The 19,815-nt window shown below is 37.5% G+C and overlaps 1 protein-coding gene across 6 annotated transcripts in view; it reads left to right on the forward strand.

Moving 5' to 3' along the window:
- The window catches only part of USP34 (ubiquitin specific peptidase 34), a 223,009-nt gene that overhangs the window by 63,314 nt on the left and 139,880 nt on the right, over window positions 1-19,815 (forward strand). For all 6 annotated transcript variants that reach the window (XM_061155228.1, XM_061155230.1, XM_061155226.1 and 3 more), the window contains exons 6-8: window positions 5,537-5,604; window positions 9,078-9,270; window positions 10,728-10,789. In XM_061155228.1, the coding sequence (XP_061011211.1) occupies window positions 5,537-5,604; window positions 9,078-9,270; window positions 10,728-10,789 (323 nt within the window). The remainder of the gene's footprint in view (window positions 1-5,536; window positions 5,605-9,077; window positions 9,271-10,727; window positions 10,790-19,815) is intronic.

Genomic DNA, 19,815 nt, shown 5'->3' on the forward strand with positions numbered 1-19,815 from the left:
TGGGCTCAGTAGTTGTGACACAAGGGCTTGCTTATTTGCTCTCCAGCGTGTGGGATCTTCCTAGACCAGAGATCTAACCCATGTCTTCTTCACTGGCAGGCAGATTCTTTACCACAGAGCCACCAGGGAAGCCCTTATTGTTTATAAGCCCTTATTTATATCTAAGGTGTGGTATGTATCTGTTAATCTCATTGCTGTAGTTCAGTTGCTCAGTCGTGTCTGACTGTTTGTGACCCCGTGGACAGCAGCACGCCAGCCTTCCCTGTCCTTCACTGTGTCCCAAAGTTTGCTCAAATTCATGTCCATTCTTTGGTGCTCGGACTTTCTTATGGTCCAACTCTCACATCTGTACATGACTCCTGGAAAGGCCATAGCTTTGACTATGCAAACCATTGTCAGCACAGTGATATCTTTGCTTTTTAATATGCTGTCTAGGTTTGTCATAGGTTTCCTTCCAAGGAGGAAGCATCTTTTAATCTCATGGCTGCAGTCAGAGTCTGCAGTGATTTGGAGCCCCCAAATATAAAAGTCTGTCACTGCTTTCACAGTTTCCCTTTCTATTTGCATGAAGTGATGGGACCAGATGCCATGATCTTAGTTTTTTAAATGTTGAGTTTTAAGCCAGCTTTTTCACTCTCCTCTTTCACCTTGATCCAGAGGCTCTTTAGTTCCTCCTCACAGTCTGCCATTAGAGTGGTATCATTTGTGTATCTGAGGATGTTGGTACTTCTGGCAATCTTCATTCCAGCTTGTGATTCATCCAGCCTGACATTTTGCATGATGTATTCTGCATAGAAGTTGCATAAACAGAGAGACAATATATAGCGTTTTTGTACTCCTTTCCTAATTTTCAACCAGTCAGTTGTTCCATGTAGGATTCTAACTATTGTTTCTTGACCCACATACAGATTTCTCAGGAAACAGATAATGTTGTCTGGTATTCCTCTCTTAAAGAACTTTCCACAGTTTGTTGTGATCCACGTAGTCAATGAAGCTGAAGTAGATGTTAATCTCATACTCCCAATTTATCCCTCCCTCTCACCTTTCCCTTTGGTAACCAGAAGTGTTCTGTTTTGTACAGAAGTTGATTTGTATTATTTTTTTGGATTCCATATGAGTGATATAGAATTTGTCTATCTCTGCCTGACTTTCTTCACTATGTATGATAATATCTGGGTCCATTCCCATGTTGCTGGAAATGGCAAGTTTTTTTTTTTTTTTTTTAATGGTTTAATAATATTCTATCACACACACACCCACCCACCCACCCACCCACCCCACTTAATGGATCATAGTCTTGTGGTAAAGGGGCTTGTGTAAATCAAGTTACGAGCCACACTGTGTAGGGCCACCCAGGATGGATGGATCGTAGTGAAGAGTTCAAAGAAAATGTGGTCCATTGGAGGAGGAAATGGGAATCCACTTCAGTATTCTTGCCTGGAGAACCCCATGAACAGTACGAAAAGGCAAAAAGATATGACACCGGAAGCTGAGCCCCCTAGTTTAGAATGTCCAATGTGCTACTGGGGAAGAGCGAAGGACAATAAACCAGAGTTCAGAAAGAATGAAGGGGTTAGATCAAAGCAGAAATAATGCTCAGTTGTGGATGCGTCTGGTGGTGAAAGTAAAGTCTGATGCCATAAAGAAGTGTGTTGCATAGGAACTTGGAATATTAGGTCCTTGAATTAAGGTAAACTGGATGTGGTCAAGGAGGAATTGGCAGGATCGAACATTGACATCTTAGGAATTAGTGAACTGAAATGGATGGGAATGGTCAAATTTATTCAAATGACCATTATATCTACTGCTGTAGGTAAGAATCTGTTGAAAAAAATGGAATAACCCTCATAGTCAATAAGAGTCCAAAATGCAGTACTTGGTTGCAGTCTCAAAAATGACAGAATGGTCTCAATTTGTTTCAAAGGCAAACCATTCAACATCACAGGAATCAAGTCTGTGCCACAACTACTGATGCTGAAGAAATTGAAGTTGACTGGTTCTGTGAAAGACCTACAAGACCTTTTGGAACACACACCAAAAAAAGGTGTCCTTTTTATCATAGGGATTAGGAAGTAGCATTAAAAGTAGGAAGTCAGGAGTTGTAACAGGCAAGTTTGGCCTTGGAGTACAAAATGAACAGCGCAGAGTCTGAGTTTTTGTCAAGAGAACATGCTGGTTATAGCAAAAACCATTTTCCAACAACCCAAGAGACTCTACACAAGGGCATCACCAGGTGGTCAGTACTGAAATTAGATTGATTATGTTATTTGCAGCCAAAGTCGGAGAAGCTCAGCAAACACAAGACCTGGAGCTGACTGTGGCTCAGATCATGGATTCCTTATAAAATTCAGGCTTAAATTGAAGAGAGTAGGGAAAATCCCTAGATTGTTGAGGTATGACCTAACTCAAATTCTTTATGATTATACAGTTGAGGTGACAAATAGATTCAAGGGAGTAGATGTGATAGAGTGCCTGAAGAACTATGGATGGAGGTTTGTAACATTGTACAGCAGGCAGTGACCAAAACCATCCCAAAGAAAAAGAAATGCAGGAATGCTGTTTGTCTGTTTGAGGAGGCTTTAAAAATGGCTTAGGAAAGAGAAGCCAAAAGCAAGGGAGAAAAGGAAAGATACACCCAACTGAATGTAGGGTTCCAGAGAATGGCAAGAAGAGATGAGAAGGCCTTTTTAAATGAACAATCCAAGGAAAAAGAGGAAAGCAATTAGGTGGGAAAAACTAGAGATCACTTCAAGAAAATTAGAGAGATCAAGGATGCATTTCATGTAAGGATGGGCCTGATAAAGGACAGAAATGGTAAAGACCTATCAGAAGCAGAAGAGATAAAGAGGAGGAGGCAAGAATACATAGAACTATGCAAGAAGTCTTAATCACCTGGATAACGATGATGGTTTGGCCACTCACTTAGAGCCAGACATCCTGGAGAGAGAGATCAAGTGGGCCTGAGGATGCATTACTATGAACAAAGTTAGTGGGGGTGACAGATTGCAGCTGAGCTATTTCAGATCCTAAGTGATTGTGTTAAAGTGCTGTGATCAAAGGAATTCCAGAAAAATACTACTTTTGCTTCATTGATTATGCTACAGTTTTTGACTTGTGGATCACAACAAACTGTGGAAAAGTCTTAGAGATAGGAATAACAGACCACATTACCTTTCTCCTGAGAAACCTGTATGAGAGTCAAGAAGCAACAGGACATGGAACAAAGGACTGGTTCAGAATTGGGAAAGGAATATGAAAAGGCTGTATATTGTCACTGTGTTTATTTAATTTCTGTGCAAAGTACATTATACTAAATGCTGGGCTGGATGAATGACAAGCTCAAATCAAGATTGCCAGGAGGAATATCAACAGTCTCAATATGCAGATATCATTCTAATGTCAGAAAGTGAAGAGTAACTGAAGAGCTTCTTGATGAAGGTGCAAGAGAAGAATGAAAAAGTTGGCTTAAAATTTGATTGTAAAAAATCCAAGATCATGGTACCTGGTCCCATCGCTTCATGGCAAATAGAAGGGGAAAAAGTGGAAGTGGAAACAAATTTTATCTTCTTGGGCTCCCGAATCACTGTGGCTGGTGACTAGTCCCATGAAATTGAAAGATGTGTGCTCCTTGGAAGGAAGGCTATGACAAACCTAGAGAGTGTATTAAAGAGCAGATATATCACTTTGCCGACAAAGGTTTGCATAGTCAAATATACGGTTTTTCCAGTAGTCTCCAGGTGTGAGAGTTGGACAGGAAAGAAGGCTGAGCACTGAAGAATTGATGCTTTCAAATTGTGGTGATGGAGAAGACCTTGGACAGCAAAAGATCAAACCAGTCAATCCTAAAGGAGATCAACCCTGAATTTTCATTGGAAGGACTGATGCTGAAGCTGAAGCTCCAGTACTTTGGCCATCTGATGCGAAGAGCCAACTCTTTGGAAAAGTCCCTGATACTGGGACAGCTTTAAGGCAAAATGAGGAGGATATGGCAAAGGATGAGATGGTTAGATAGCCTCATCAACTCAGTGGACATGAATTTGAGGAAACTCTGGGAGATAGTGGAGGATAGGGGAGCCTGGCGTGCTGCAATTCATGAGGTCACAAAGAGTTGCACTTAGCAACTGAACAACAGCAACAACAGTGTATACCCTATTTTCTTTCTTCATTCATCTGTCGATGGACATTTAGATTACTTCTGTGTCTTCACTATTGTGAATAGTGTTCTTATGAACATTGGGGATGGATGTTTCTTTTTAGAATATATGCCTAGAAGTGGGATTGCTGGATCATATGGTAACTCTATTTTTAGTTTTTATCAGAATCTCTAGACTTTTTTGTTGTGGCTTCACTAATTTACATTGCCACCTATGCTGCAGGAAGGTTCCCTTTTCTCTCTATCCTCTCCAGCATTTGTTATCTGTAGTCTTTTTGATGATGGCCATTCTGAATTATGTGAGGTGATAGCTCATTGTAATTTTGATTTTCAGTAAGGATTGCTTTTAATCTTAATGGAGTATAATGTATAAGAAAGTTTTTCTTATGGTTAATATTTTCATTAATGGTTAAAAAAGTCTTATTCTCAGGTTATGAAGATATTTTTCCATTTTCTGAAAGTTTTGTTATGTTACTTTGTCATTTTGACCTGTAATTCCATGGTAATTGACTGTGTGTGGTGTATGTGAGGGATTAGGATTCATTTTCTTTTTCATATAGACAACTGCTGGTCCTGTCACTATTTGTAGCGAAGACAGTTCTTTCCTCTTTGTTTTGCAGCATCATTTTGTCATAAATCAAATATCTTTATGTGTCTTCTTGAGCATGGTCTCAGATTTCTATTATGTTCCATTTGTCTATTTGATTAGTCTTGTGCTGTTTTTCATACTATCTTAATTTTTGCTTTTTAAGAAGTCTTGTTATGTGGTAAAGCAAGTTTTACCTCCTTGTCATTTAAAAAAACAATTTAAGATATAATTGACATTTAGGGCTTTCCAGGTGGCTCAGTGGTTAATAATCCATCTGCCAACACAGGAGACATGGGTTTGATCCCTGGTCGAGGAACTAAGATGCCACATGCCATGGGGAAACTCATCTGCATTCTACAACCACTGAGCCTGTGTGCCACAACTAGAGAGAAGCTTGAGTGCTGCAACGAAGACCCAACATAGCCTAATAAATAAATACATACATAATTAAAAAAAACAAGATGATTTATGAAAAAATTATATAGCTATATTGTATTTGGGTTGCTACCATGCAAAGAGGTATAGAATAGCAGGTAGTAAGATACTTCTTGGATTGATGGTTCTCCCTTTTTATCAAGATGCTGATGGTAATTCTTCAGGTTGATTTTAGGTATATGTATTAGAAATGTATAGGTTAAACTACTTGTATGTGTTCAGTCATATTTCTTAGTTTATCCTTTACAAAATAGATATTTAGGTTTTATATGTAGCAAAATACTAAATGTTCTTGTTCTTAAAGACATGTACTTCACATATTCATTATACATTAATATTGCTTTTATGTTTCTTTATAGATTAGAATATGGCTGCATATCCCTGCTGTCATGCAGCACATTATTCCTTTTAGGACATACGTTATCAGGTAAGTTTATAAAACTTTTCTCCCCTTGTTGTCAATATAGTAGTGTTTAAACTGTTCATATAATAGTACAGAATTATATTGTTTGAAAGTCCTTTGTATTCACATTCTCCAGAGAAAGTTTTAATTGAAAATTTATATTTTTTAATGAGCATATGTATTTTTATATTTAATGTTTACTTTTAAGCAATTCATGTTGGAATTTTTTTTCCATGAGTATAAAGAATGAGAGATTTAACAGTGGTTGCATGATATTCTGCTATATTTATTCAGTAAGCAAATATATACTAAGTTTTATAGGCACAGGGAATATAGCAGAGAAGAAAAATTACCTCCTTTTGTGTAGTCTGTGTACACAGTAAAAATAATAGAGTCCATTAGAAAGTCAAGAGTACCAGCTATTAAAAAGAATGCATTTGAATCAGTTCTAATGAGGTGGATGAAACTGGAGCCTATTATACAGAGTGAAGTAAGTCAGAAAAACACTGATACTGTATATTAACGCATATATATGGAATTTAGAAAGATGGTAACGATGACCCTATATGTGAGACAGCAAAAGAGACACAGATGTAAAGAACAGTCTTTTGTACTCTGTGGGAGAAGGCGAGGGTGGGATGACTTGAGAGAATAGCATTGAAACATGTATATTATCATATGTGAAACAGGTCGCCAGCCCCAGTTCGATGCATGAGACAGGGTGCTCAGGGCTGGTGCACTGGGATGACCCTGAGGGATGAGGTGGGGAGGGAGGTGGGAGGGGGGTTCAGGATGGGGAACACATGTACACCCACGGCTGATTCATGTCAATGTATGGCAAAGACCACTACAATTTGTAAAGTAATTAGTCTCCAATTAAATAAATTAAAAAATAAAAAATTCATGAGTACTACAGAGAAAAATAATGGCAAGGGTGGGTTGAGAGTTCTAGAAGGTGGGTCACGATTAGTAACTGTGGGTATGGAGAAGGTCTCATTGAGGAGCAAGTGATACTTGTGTTTTCTAAGTCTCAACCTATGAAGGAAACCTACGACGAAGATAGAGAAAGAATTGTATTGTTTAAATGTAGGGTGTAAGCTGTTGGTGTTCTCAAACTGTGTTTCTTGATAATATTTAAGAGTTCTTTATAATTTTTCTTATTCTTGCATTTGCAAAAATTTAGTGCCTACTATTTTCCAGTTACTGTCTAAGTTATTGGAGAAAGTATCAGGAAAAGAATCAGATAATGCTGAATCCTGTGCAAGTAAAGATATAAGGTGATAGAGAATATGAGGCCTTTCAGAAAGGTGACATCTGAAGAACATGAATCTGCTCATCAGATATTAATTAGAAGGACATATTTCAGGTAGAAGGAACATAAAGGCATAGGCTTTGAAGTTGGAAGGAATATGACATTAAAAAACTAGAAGTAGATTGACAGAGAATAATGTACAGGGAAGTTCGATTATGATATGATTGATAAATTATTTAGGACCTTCAAGCTGTTGCAAGGAATTTGAATTTACTTTTAGCAGTGGGGTCTATTGAAGGGTTTTAAGTGGATGAATCCTGATGGTTTTGTTTTGTTTTTTTAATAGCTTAGTTTTCTAAAAAGATTTGGTTATTTTGTTTATGGCTGTGCTGGGTCTTCACTGAGTCAAGCCCGTGGGCTCTGTCCAGCGGTGGAGAGTAGGGGCTTCTCTTGTGGCAAAGCGCAGGCTCCAGGTGCGCAGGCTTCAATAGTTGTGGCACACGGGACTCAGTTACCCTACGGCATGGGATCGTCCTGGACCAGGGACTGAAAGTGTGTCCATTGCATTGGCAGATGAGTTCTTAACCACTGGATCACTAGGGAAGCCCTCATAGTGGTTTTTAAAAGATGAGGTTGGCCTTTCAGTAGCTTGGAAATTGCCTCATAAATTATAGGAGGGTTGAAGGAGAAGCTGGGAGACCGACTGAAAATGCAGTAGTCCTGGAAAGAAGTTACAGATACTTGTACAAGGATTGTTGATAAGCAGTAAACTTGTACAAGGTTATTGTTATATTTTGCAGATTCATTGGATATAGTTGAGAATGAAAGCAACAAGATTGGTGATTGTGGAGTTTAAGAAAAGGGATAGCATAGTGGATGACACTTAACCCTCTTCTTGATTCCTCTTTTTGCAGTTGGTATCATTAATTGACATGGGAAAGACTGGGAGAGTTTAAAGACTTCATTTTTACATGCCTGTGGGACATTTAAGTGACAGTAGGAAATTGGGAGTAAAAGCATGTAATTTAGAACAATAGCATTAATTTAGGAGTTGTCAGCATAAAGAATCCCTCTTAGAGTCTTCTGGAGTAAATGAAGTCATCTAGGGAGAAAATGTAGAAAGAGAATAGAAATGAATCTAGGATGGAGGCCTGTATCAGGTTGCTTTTGCTGTGTAAGAAAACATCCAGCACTAGTAACTTTAACAGCCATTTATCATTTCTCACAGGTCCCCAGTTGGTTAGCTCTTCCAGTTTGTGTTGACTTGGCTGGACCGAGATGCTCTAGGATAGATAACTTCATTCATTTGTCTTGTGGTTGGCAGGAGGAATGGTCTTGGGTGGAGATAGGTGCTCATATATTTTTTGGCAGTTGGCTGGATGTTATTTGGGGCATTAGCCATGTGTCTCTCATCCAGTAGGCTTTCCTGAGTCCATTTTCTTGGTAGTTGAAGAGTTCCCAGCAATAGAGAGCAAGCCCAAATGCTTTTTAAGCTTCTGCTGTGTCACATCTCTTTGTGCCATTGGCCAAAGGTACTTTCATGGCAAAGTTCAGGAGCAAGGAAGTAGAGAAATGGCACTTTTGATAGGAAGAGTGGCGAAGTCACATTGCAGAGACTGCTGTATGAAGTGATGGGAGGGATATGGAGCCTTTTTGCAATCCATTATGAGCCCTGAGGACCAGTAATGTTGAAAGGTTGGGTAGAGGAGGAGGAACCAACCAAATAATATAGGAAGGGCCTGAGAGGAAAACCAGTGGATTGTGATTTTTGAAACCCAAATAATGCTGTTTAAAAAGTACACATTTTGAAGGATTATGGCTGTGTCAGGAAGTAGATATGTTGTTTGTATGACGTTAACTGAAACTTACTAAAAACAAGAGCTATATACATGACAGATATTAGAGAATAGAAAGCTTTACTGGAGGTGCGGGTACAGAATCTGTTGTTAAACAACTTGTCTCTGTGTAGTTTCTTCCTCCCTCCGCCCACCTTCTATGCTGTGTTAGACTTTGCAGTTTCTGATTTCATGTTGAACTCTCAGCAAAGGACACATTGCCACAGGTCACAATCCTTGAAGCATCACTTAGAAATAGTTTAAATTGGGGATATTAATCCCAGGATGTCAGGTTCTGTTGTACTAAACATTTTGAAGTTAGGGAGCAGAGGAATATTATTGAATTTTTAAGTGGGATTAAGAAATAGTTTGCAAGTTTTTGTGTATGTTGTATTTCTGAATCATTTCAGGTATTTATGCAAGCTCTCTGATCAGGAGTTAAGGCAGAGTGCGGCTCGCAACATGGCTGACTTAATGTGGAGCACAGTGAAAGAACCGTTGGACACGACGTTGTGCTTTGATAAAGAAAGCCTAGATCTTGCATTTAAGTACTTTATGTCACCTACGTTGACTATGAGGTTGGCTGGACTAAGTCAGATAACTGTAAGCTATTTTTGTTTTATTTTTGGTAATTTTTTGTTTGCCTTCTCAGGCTATCATAATCATCATAACACCTACTGCTTATGGAGCCACCTATGCCATGCTCGGCATTGTGCTAAGGACTTTAGGTGCATTACTTTGCATGGTCCTTACAAATCATTTCTTATGTGTTCTCTTTTCTCCTATTTTAAATGTGAAAGGCAGGGACTTGGAAGGGTTTATACCTTAGGTCTTTCTGATTTCCAGGTCCAACTCCTTCAGTTTTATATATATGTATATATTTATTTATTTATTTTTGGTAAATTTTCCCCCTTCTTTTTTCAAAAAAATATTTATTATTATTTATTTCATTGTGCCAGATCTTAGTTGCAGCATGTGAGATCTAGTTCCCTGCCCAGGAATTGAACCCAGGCTCCCTGCATTTGTAGCATGGAGTCTTAGCCACTGGACAACCAGGGAAGTCCTAACTGTTCAGTTTTTTACATTTAGAAAGCAATGTTTTCAGGGAGAAAAAGAATTGAAGATTATAACTAATTCATTTCAGGTAGAAGCCGCAGATTATTGGGCCATAGGCCAAATTTGACTAACAGAAACATTTGGTTTGCACAGTAGCAAATACTGTTTTAAGTGGTGAGAAATGCATATTATTAGCTTCTTTCAGAGGGGCGGGTGGCAAGAATCTGGTGTTCTTCAATCTGTCTTCTTGCATGACAGTTTGCTAGAGCTAAGTAGTTAGCTCCTTTTTTCAGGATGGATATGCTTACTCTGGTTTACAAAGGTGTGTATTAGATTTACTCCTTTATATTTACTACCTATTTTTATAGTGTAGTTATTCTGAAGTGGCTAGATTTTGCCCATGTATTAGACTGTAAATGTAGAAAACCATGGCAGTTTCCCAAATCAAATCTTAAAAAGTATAGGTCTGGGAAGCCTTTCTCAAAAATTCACTGGGCTTCCGAGGTGGCGCTAGTGGTAAAGAACCTGTCTGCCAATGCAGGAGACATGAGAGACGGGGTTTGGTCCCTGAGTTGGGAAGATCCCCTGGAGGAGGGCATGGCAATCCACTCCAGTATTCTTGCCTGGAGAAAGCCCCATGGCAGAGGAGCCTGGCGGGCTACAATCCATGGGGTCTCAAAGAATCTGACACTACTGAAGTGACTTGGCATGCACACAGTGACATGTTACTTGCCGCTTTGCATTAAATTTTTGTGATTTTCCACTTATTCAGCTTTTTTCTAACATTCTCAGTGAAATAAAGCTGAAGTATTGCTTGTAGAATGGATTCATGTTTAAAAATTAAAAATGAAATAGGAAGTATATATATTTGATGATCTTATATTTTATAATTTTGATCTGATTATTGCTTTCTGATCTACATATCAAATACATAAAACTGTGTTTCTTGCCAGTTGCTAACATGCAAGAATAATTTTGGAAAAATATGTTTCTTTTCTGTATAGAATCAGCTTCACACCTTCAATGATGTGTGCAATAATGAATCATTGGTATCAGACACAGAAACGTAAGTAATTTATGCATAAGTACACCATTTCAATGTGTAGCTGTTTATATGATAAATATAACTGTGACTTTATTTGATTTGAAGTGTTCACTGGAAGTATTTTGCCCTGTGGTATAGCCTTTAATAAGCTTTCAGAGGAGTATATTGCAAGACTTAAAACATATAGTGTTATTTTTCACAAAATACAAAGAGAGACTATACAGGAGAACTTAATAGTAAAGAATATGGTACTGATAGTTTTCAGAAACCACACTTGATGCGGGAAAAGCTCTCATTTAACACATTTATTTTGGGGAAAAACCAAGTTCATGATGCTCATGTGTGAAAAGAAGTAGTTTTAATAACCTACAGCTTTTTAAAGTACTTAGAAATGCTTATTTTTCTAATATTCTATTTAGTTGTCCATCCAGCATAGAAATCGTTTTTTAAAATCTCAGTTGGGTAGTAATATTTTCTGCTTTAACAGAGTTCATTAGTTTTATTTTTGCTGTGCCACTGCACAGCTTGCAGAATCTTAGTTCCCTGTGGTGGTTTTAGTGGCTGGGTTGTGTGGGACTCTTTTGTGACCCCATGGACTGTAGCCCACCAGACTCCTCTGTCCATGGCATTTCCCAGGCAAGAATACTGGAGGGGGTTGCCATTTCCTTCTCTGGTGGATTCTCCAGAACCTAGGGATTGAAGTCTCCTGCTTGGCAGGCAGATTCTTTACTTCTGAGCCACTGACTAGGGATCAGACCCACACTCTTGGTCGTGAAAGTGTGGAATCCTAACCACTGTATTGCCAGAGAATTCCTCAGAGTTACATAGTTTTGTATGCATTGATCTTTGTTCTGCTCTATGGAGCTAATTTCAGTTGAATCCATCCCTCCATGAGTTTGGAAACCAGAGACTATGCCTGTACTTTTTTTCCTCACATATTACAGTTATTAGATATATGGCCTGGCAGGTCATTCACTTTTGGCAACATTTTTTGTCAGTTTAAGTCACTTTAAAATGTGTGGCCCAGAATTGGTGGTAGCTTTATAAATTCTGGTTCATGATAGGAGTCCTATTTCACACAGTCAAGATAGTAAGTAGATGATATCCAATGTGTATTAAACTACGTGTCTGTATTTCCCTTTTGACACCTCAGTGCATCCCCTTGCACCCCTTCAGACTGCCTTTAAGAGAATTTTAAGATTGCAAATGAAGTAATCACTCCCCATCCCTGCAAAAAGACAGAAATTAAAAGTCTTGGACTCACCAGTGCAGTAACCCCACATGTATAGGCTAGGTTTTTATGTTCCTGCCGATAGAGAGTAAGAAGAAATTCCATTAAAAAAAGTGTGAAGTTTATACATACTAAAGACATGCTTAAGAGGGAGGGGATTAAAAGTTTTGAGAAATGGTTAGTAGAGATGCTTTAAGTTGGGAAGAGAAGAGTTTGTACAGTGTGAAAAGATTGGAGCAAATACAAAAAGTGTGATAAACATTGTTGGAGCCAGTGAATTGTGTCTGTCTTTTTAAGCAGTTGTATTAAGGTATAGATAATGCACATATCATAAAACTCACCTGTTCTTATAATGAATTTTAGCAAATTTACAGAGTTGTACAACTTTCATCACAGTCCAATTGTAGAACATTTATATCACTTCAGAAAGATCCCTTTTGCCCATTTGTAGTCAGTTGTATCCCCCCCACCCGTCCTGTACCATGGCATGTGGAATCTTAGTTCCCTGGACAGGGATTGCACCCATGGCCCCTGCAGTGGAAGCTCAGAGCCTTACCCACTGGACTGCCAGGGAATTATGTCAATCCCCATTCTTTGCTTGTTTTTTAAAATTAATTAATTTATTTTAATTGGAGGCTAATTACTTTACAGTATTGTAGTGGTCTTTGCCATACATTGACATGAATCAGCCGTGGGTGTACATGTGTTCCCCATCCTGAACCCCCCTCCCACCTCCCTCCCCACCTCATCCCTCAGGGTCATCCCAGTGCACCAGCCCTGAGCACCCTGTATCATGCATTGAACTTGGGCTGGTGATCTGTTTCATATATGGTAATATACATGTTTCAATGCTATTCTCTCAAATCATCCCACCCTCGCCTTCTCCCACAGAGTCCAAAAGACTGTTCTTTACATCTGTGTCTCTTTTTCTGTTTTGCATATAGGGTCATCGTTACCATCTTTGTAAATTCCATATATATGCGTTAATATACTGTATTGGTGTTTTTCTTTCTGACTTACTTCACTCTCTATAATAGGCTCCAGTTTCATCCACCTCATTAGAACTGATTCAAATGCACTCTTTTTAATGGCTGAGTAATATTCCATTGTGTATATGTACCACAGCTTCCTTATCCATTCGTCTGCCAGTGGACATCTAGGTTGCTTCCATGTCCTGGCTATTATAAACAGTACTGAGATGAACCCTGGGGTACCCGTGTCTCTTTCAGTTCTGATTTCCTCAATGTGTATGCCCAGCAGTGGGTCAATCCCCCTTCTTATCCCCAGCCCCATTAATCATCTTTGTCTATAGATTTGCCCATTTTGGGGATTTGCTGTAAATGGAATCATATGATAGTGTTTATTTTCAGTTGCCACCTTTCACTTACACTGTTTATTTTGCGGTTCATTCATGTTGTGGTGTGAATCAGTACTTCATTCCTTTTTATTGGTGAATAGTGTTACATTATGTAGCTTTATCACATTTTGTTTATTCTTTTACCAAATTGATGGATATTTTGATTGTTCTACTTTTTGGTTAGTATGAATAATGCTACTTGAAACATTTGTGTACAAGTTTTTTGTGGACATATGTTTTCATTTCTCTTGGTAGATAAGTAGGAGTATGATCAGCTGGTTTGTAAGGTCATTTTGTTTTTAACTTTTAAAGAAACTGTCAAAATGTTTTCCAACATTCCTGTATTATATTTCCACTAGCAATATATGAAAGTTTCAGTTTTTCCCCAATCCCATCAACACTTTGTTTTTACCTGCATTTTTGATTATAGCCATTATAGTGGGTATTAGTGTCATTTCATTATGACTTTAATTTGTATTTGCCCAATTACCAGTGATGTTGAGCATCTTTTTATATGGTTATTTGCCATTCTATTTCTTCTTTGGTGAATTGTTTGTTCACTTTTTGCCTTAGTTTTTAGTTGGGTTATTTGTCTTGTGTTACAGATTAACATATAGTCTGTACCACAGAATGTTCATGTGTGCTTAGGAAGACTTTATTCAGCTGTTGTATGGAGTGTTCTATAGGTATCTCTTAGGTCTAGAGAATTTGTAATGTTTGTCTTCAGTATCCTTGTTGATTTTTCATCTACTTGTTCCAGTCTGTTCTTAAAAGTAGGACATGGAAGTCTCTGACTGCAATTTATTCTCATTTTGTGGATTCTGTTTTTATTAATTTGGCTGTGTGCTACAGTTTGTTTGTAACCCCTAAATCAGCACTTGTGGTCCTTCACAGTCTTGCTGAAATGCATAGAGCAATAAGAAGGTCTCCCAACATGCACCTTCCCAGCTGAAGTCATATAAGGTGATGCTCTGTTTTCTTGTTTTAGCACTGGTTCAGAAAGGACCAAGGGATGGAAGTGGTAGGAGGCCATGCAGTATAGTGCAAGAAGCTGTGACTCTGGGCCAGTTGGAGAGATATGAGTCTCACGTCTAGTACTTAATATTGGGGATGTCATGTGTGGATGTGAGAGTTGGACTAGAAAGAAAGCCGAGCACCAAAGAATTGATGCTTTTGAACTGTGGTGTTGGAGACTCTTCAGAGTCTCTTGGACTGCAAGGAGATTCAACCAGTCCATCCTAAAGAAAATCATCCCTGAATATTCATTGGAAGGACTGATGCTGAAGCTGAAACTCCAATACTTTGGCCACCTGATGGGAAGAGCTGACTGATTTGAAAAGACCCTGATGGTGGGAAAGATTGAAGTCGGGGAGAAGGGGACGACAGAGGAGATGATTATTGGATGGCATCCCCGATTTGATGGACATGAGTTTGAGTAAACTCGGGGAGTTGGTGATTGACAGGGAGGCCTGGTGTGCTGCAGTCCATGGGGTCGCAAAGAGTTGGACACGACTGAGCAGCTGAACTGAACTGAGCCATCTGACTGAACACTTATGAAGCTCATTTTCTCTTTTGTAAAGCGAAAATAGAATCTGAAAAGAAGTTCTTTTTTTTTTTAGAATTTGATATTCAGGAATTCAATATGAGTTTATTCAGTGCAGGTATTTTATAGCATTGAGTTGCCATGAGTAAAAAATGAGAATTGACTGTATTTATTTGTTCTTTCATTTCTATGGTGAAATAGAATATACAATGGAATACTATTCACACATAAAAAGAATGAAATTTTGCCATTTATGGTAACATGGATGGGCCTTGAGGGCATTATACTAAGTGAAATAAGTCAGAAAGATATATGGTCTCATTTATATACAGACTGTAAAAACCAAAAACCCTAAGCTCAAAGGTAGAATATATTGGTAGTTGTTAGAGGTGTGGAGGTCAGAGGAGGGCAGAAGAGGTGAGGGAGGTCAAAAGGTACAAATGTCTAGTTACAAAATAAGTAAGTTATGGGAGTGGTAATTTATAGCATGGTGGCTATAGTTAATAATATTGTATTGCATATTTGAAAATTGTTAGAGTAGATCTTAAAAGTCCTCATTAGAAAGGAAGAAAAAATTTTGTAACACTATCATAGTGGATGTTAACTAGATTTACTCTAACAATCATTTAGCTATATATACAAATATTGACTCATCATGTTGTGCATTTGGAACTAATAATGTTATTTGTCAGTTTTACCTCAATTATAAAAAGTTTTAAGAAAAAGAGGATCAAAGAAAACAACATGGTAACTCTTAAATGAGAGCCATGTCTCTTTTTCCGGAGGGAATTGGGAAGGGGAAGGATGTTGATGAACTTTTTATGATGACAGTTTTACATAAAGGGAAAAGTCTCCCTTGCATTGTTCTGACTGAAGTGGAAACTTCAAAACAAATATTAGTTTTGTGAAACAGTATTTCTTTGAAGAAGTTCTGCAAATGGACTGTAGACCAAATTGTGTACTTAATGTTACTATGTGAGATTTGCATTTAATCAGAGTCCTGTTCTTTCAGTCAGTCTAACCAGTGAGGCACATTATTGCACTGAGTCATTCTTTTAAAGAGAACCCACTCTAGGAAGCACTTGATGCTAATAACATGTTCTTTTTATTCATTAAAGCAGTGGGTAATAGTAATCTAAAAAAAACATTCAGGGGTTCAGTATTAGCTAATTCAGTGCAGTGACATTGTAAGATACAACTACCAGGGGTGATGAGAATTGGCTGTTCTGTCTCAGTTTTTGTTGGTTTTGGCTGCATGTATGTTAGAACATTTTGTTGGGTACACTCTGTTTATAGTTACTATGTTATGTTGATAATTTCATACTTTCATCATCCTAAAATGTCCCTCTTCGTCTCTTTAAAACAATATTTGGAAACAACAACAACAACAACATTTGGCTTAGTTCATTTCGTTTGATGTTAGTATAGCCAGTGTAACTTTATTATGTTTACTCTTTTTCCACCCTCTTTACTTTCAACCTGTTTGTATTTTTGGATCTAACATACATCTCTTGATGACAGCATTTGGTTGGATTGGAAAAAAAAGCCAACCAAATGTACTCTTAACAGTACTCTCTTACGATTGTATTATTTAATTCAGTCATTGTATAGTCGGGGTTATGCCTGCCATTTTGCTTTTGGTTTTTTTATGTCTTAATTAAAATTTTTTTTCTGTTTCTCCTTTACTGCCTTATTTTGTAGTGTATATAGTAGTATAGTTGTCTCTTGGTATGTGTTGGGAATTGGTTCTAGACCACTTGAGGATACCAAAATGTAAGTGTTATGTAAATAGTTGTCAGCATGTGGCAAATTCAACTTTTGCGTTTTGGAACTTCCTGGAATTTTTTTAAGAAATATTTTTGATCCTCTTTTGTTTGCATCTATGGATGCAGAATCTGTGGATACAGAGAGCCAACTGTATACCATTTTAATTCTATTTTTTTATACTTTAAAAATTAGTGGTTGCCTTATGGGTTACAGTATGCATCTTTATTACTGTCTACTTCAGATTAATAACAATTCTATAAAATATAGGAACATTGCTTCAGAATAGCTGTGTTTTCTGATTAAAAAGTCTGCTGCTAACCTTATTGTAGTTCTTCTGTATGTGTTTTTTTTGTTTTTTGTTTTTGTTTTTTTTTTTGCTGTTTTTAAGATTTTTCTGTTGGTCGTTGGCTTTTAAAAATTTGATTGTGCTGTCTCTGGGTGTTGATATCCTTGTGTTTATCTTAAGTAAGTAAGTGTTAGTTGCTCAGTCGTGCCTGACTCTTTGCGACCCCATGGACTGCAGCCCACCAGGCTCCTCTGTCCATGAGATTTTCCAGGCAAGGATACTGGAATGGGTTGCCATTTCCTTCTCCAGGGGATCTTCCCAACCCAGGGATCGAACCTGGGTCTCCTGTACTGCAGGCAGATTCTTTACCAACTGAGCTACAAGGTTTACTATGGTTCTTGAATGTGTAGATGAACATTTTTCTTCAAATTTGGGATGTTTGACCATAATTTCTTCAAATTTTCTTTCTGCTCCCCTTAGTCCTTATGAGAGTCCCAGTTGTGTGTATGTTTCCAGGGTCCTGAACGGTTGTTATTAATAATGTTGTCCAATTTTACACTTACTTTGAATGTTTTTCAAGAAACTGAAAGAATTATTTTTAGTTGTTGAATTATCTTTTTCTCTGTTAAAGAAATCATGGAGTTGATTTGTGGATCATAGCTTCTGTCAGCCTACTCAGAAATAGGTAAAATATACCACTAGTAGTTTTATTTTAATGTTTTACCCTTTGAGGCCATACGTCTAATTCATAGCTTCTTTTAAAAATATTTATAATAATTTTTAAATTAAAAATAATTCTTTTGTGGATAAACAAGAAAAGGAATTGTTCATTTCTTCCCAGTTTTTCTGTGTATAATTTATGTTATTGAAAGAACTTGGGATCTTTTCACTACACATCCTATTTTGAAAACTATTTTCTTCTACCCACAATATATGTAACACTACTTTTTTCATTAGGTGTTCTTCTGTGGTAACCATTTAAAATTTTTTTTTAAAACAATCTGAAAGGGCCTGGATCAATTAAAGTGAATCAACAATTAATAACTTTCCAAAACAAGTACCAGGCCCAGGTGGGTTCACTAGTAAAATTAACCAAATATTTAAGGAAGAAATTATACCAGTTCTCTATAGTTTCTCTCATAAGAGAGCAGAAGGAAGCCTTTCTCATTGAGGCCAGTATTACCTTAATAGCAAAATCAGACAAAAACATCATAAGAAAAGGAAACTACAGACCAGTATTTCTCATGAACATACATGTAAAAACCCTTAGGAAATATTAGCAAATTGAATCCAGCAAGGTATAAAAAGAATGATACACCATAGCCAAGTGAGATTTATCTCAGGTGTTTAAGGCTGGTGCAACATTTCAAAGTCAACTAATGTAAAGTCAAAATTTGACAAAGTCAGACTTTACCATTCATGGTAAAAACTCTCAGTAAATTAGGCACAGAAGGGAACTTCATCAACCTGATAAAGGACATCTACAAAACCTCCTACTGCTGACACCATACTTAATGATGTGAAGGTCAAAGTTTTTCCACTAAGATCAGGAACAAAGAAAGGGTATCCTTTCTCACCACTGCTTTTCAGCATTGTATTGGAAGGTTGGAGGACTGACATTACCCACCTTAAACAGTTACTCTAAATTTACAGTGATCAAAACAGTGCAGTTTTGGTGATAGAACAGATAGATCAGTGAAACAGAATACATGCTCATAAATAGGCCCATATAAATATAGTCAGCTGATATTTGACAAAGGTGCCAAGACAGTACAATGTAGCAGAGATAGAATTTCCAACAAATAGTACTGAAATAATTGAACAACCATGTGGAAAAAAAAATCTAGATGTAGATCTCACACTCTTTACAAAAGTTAATTCAAAATGAATCACACACCTAAACATAGGATGCAAAACTAGAAAACTCCTAAAAGATAATATAGGAAAAAACCTAAATGACCTAGGCTATGGTGGTGACCTTTTGAATACAACACCATGATCCATGAATTGATAAGCTGGACTTCTTTAAAAAAACTTCTGCTCTGCGAAAGACAGTGTCAAAAGAATGAGAAAACAAGCCATAGACAGGAGAAAACATTTGCAAAAGACATCTGATAAAGAATTGTTATCCAAAATACACAAAGAACTCTTAAAAATTTAACAGTAAGAAAATGAACAATCAGATTAAAAATACGCTGACTTTAGCAGACAACTACACCAAGGAAGATATACGGATAGCACATGAGCACATGCATACATCAGGGAGACGCAAATGAAAACAACAATGAGATTCTACTACACAGCTATTGGAATAGTCAAAATCCACAACACTGATAACACCAGATGCTGACAAAGAGTAAAGCAGCAGGAACGCTCATTCATCACTGGTGGGAATGCAAGAAGGTACAGCTACTTTGGAAGACAGTTTCATGGTTTCTTACAAAACTCAGCATAACCATATGATGCAGCAGTCTTGTTCCCTGGCATTTACCCAAAGAATTTGAAAACTTATATCCACACAAAAACTTGCACATGGGTGCTTATAGCAGCTTTAATCATAATTGCCCAAACTTGAAAGAAAGCAATGGGTTAATGACAATGAAGGAAAATGGATTATGCTGAGTGAAAAAAAATTAAATTATAGAAAGTTACATACTGTATGTTCTTTTTACATGAAATTCTAGAAAATGAAAGCTAATAACAAAGCAGATCACTGATTGTCTGGGCAGTGGGTGTGGGAGCTGAGAAAAGATAAAGTGGCATAAAGAAACTTTTTGGGTTGGTGGGTTTGTTATCCTGACAGTGCTATGTAATATATATGTATATATATATGCTATGTAATATATATATATATGTATGTACA

Source organism: Dama dama, chromosome 11, assembly GCF_033118175.1.
Source record: "Dama dama isolate Ldn47 chromosome 11, ASM3311817v1, whole genome shotgun sequence".
Lineage (NCBI taxonomy): Eukaryota > Metazoa > Chordata > Mammalia > Artiodactyla > Cervidae > Dama > Dama dama.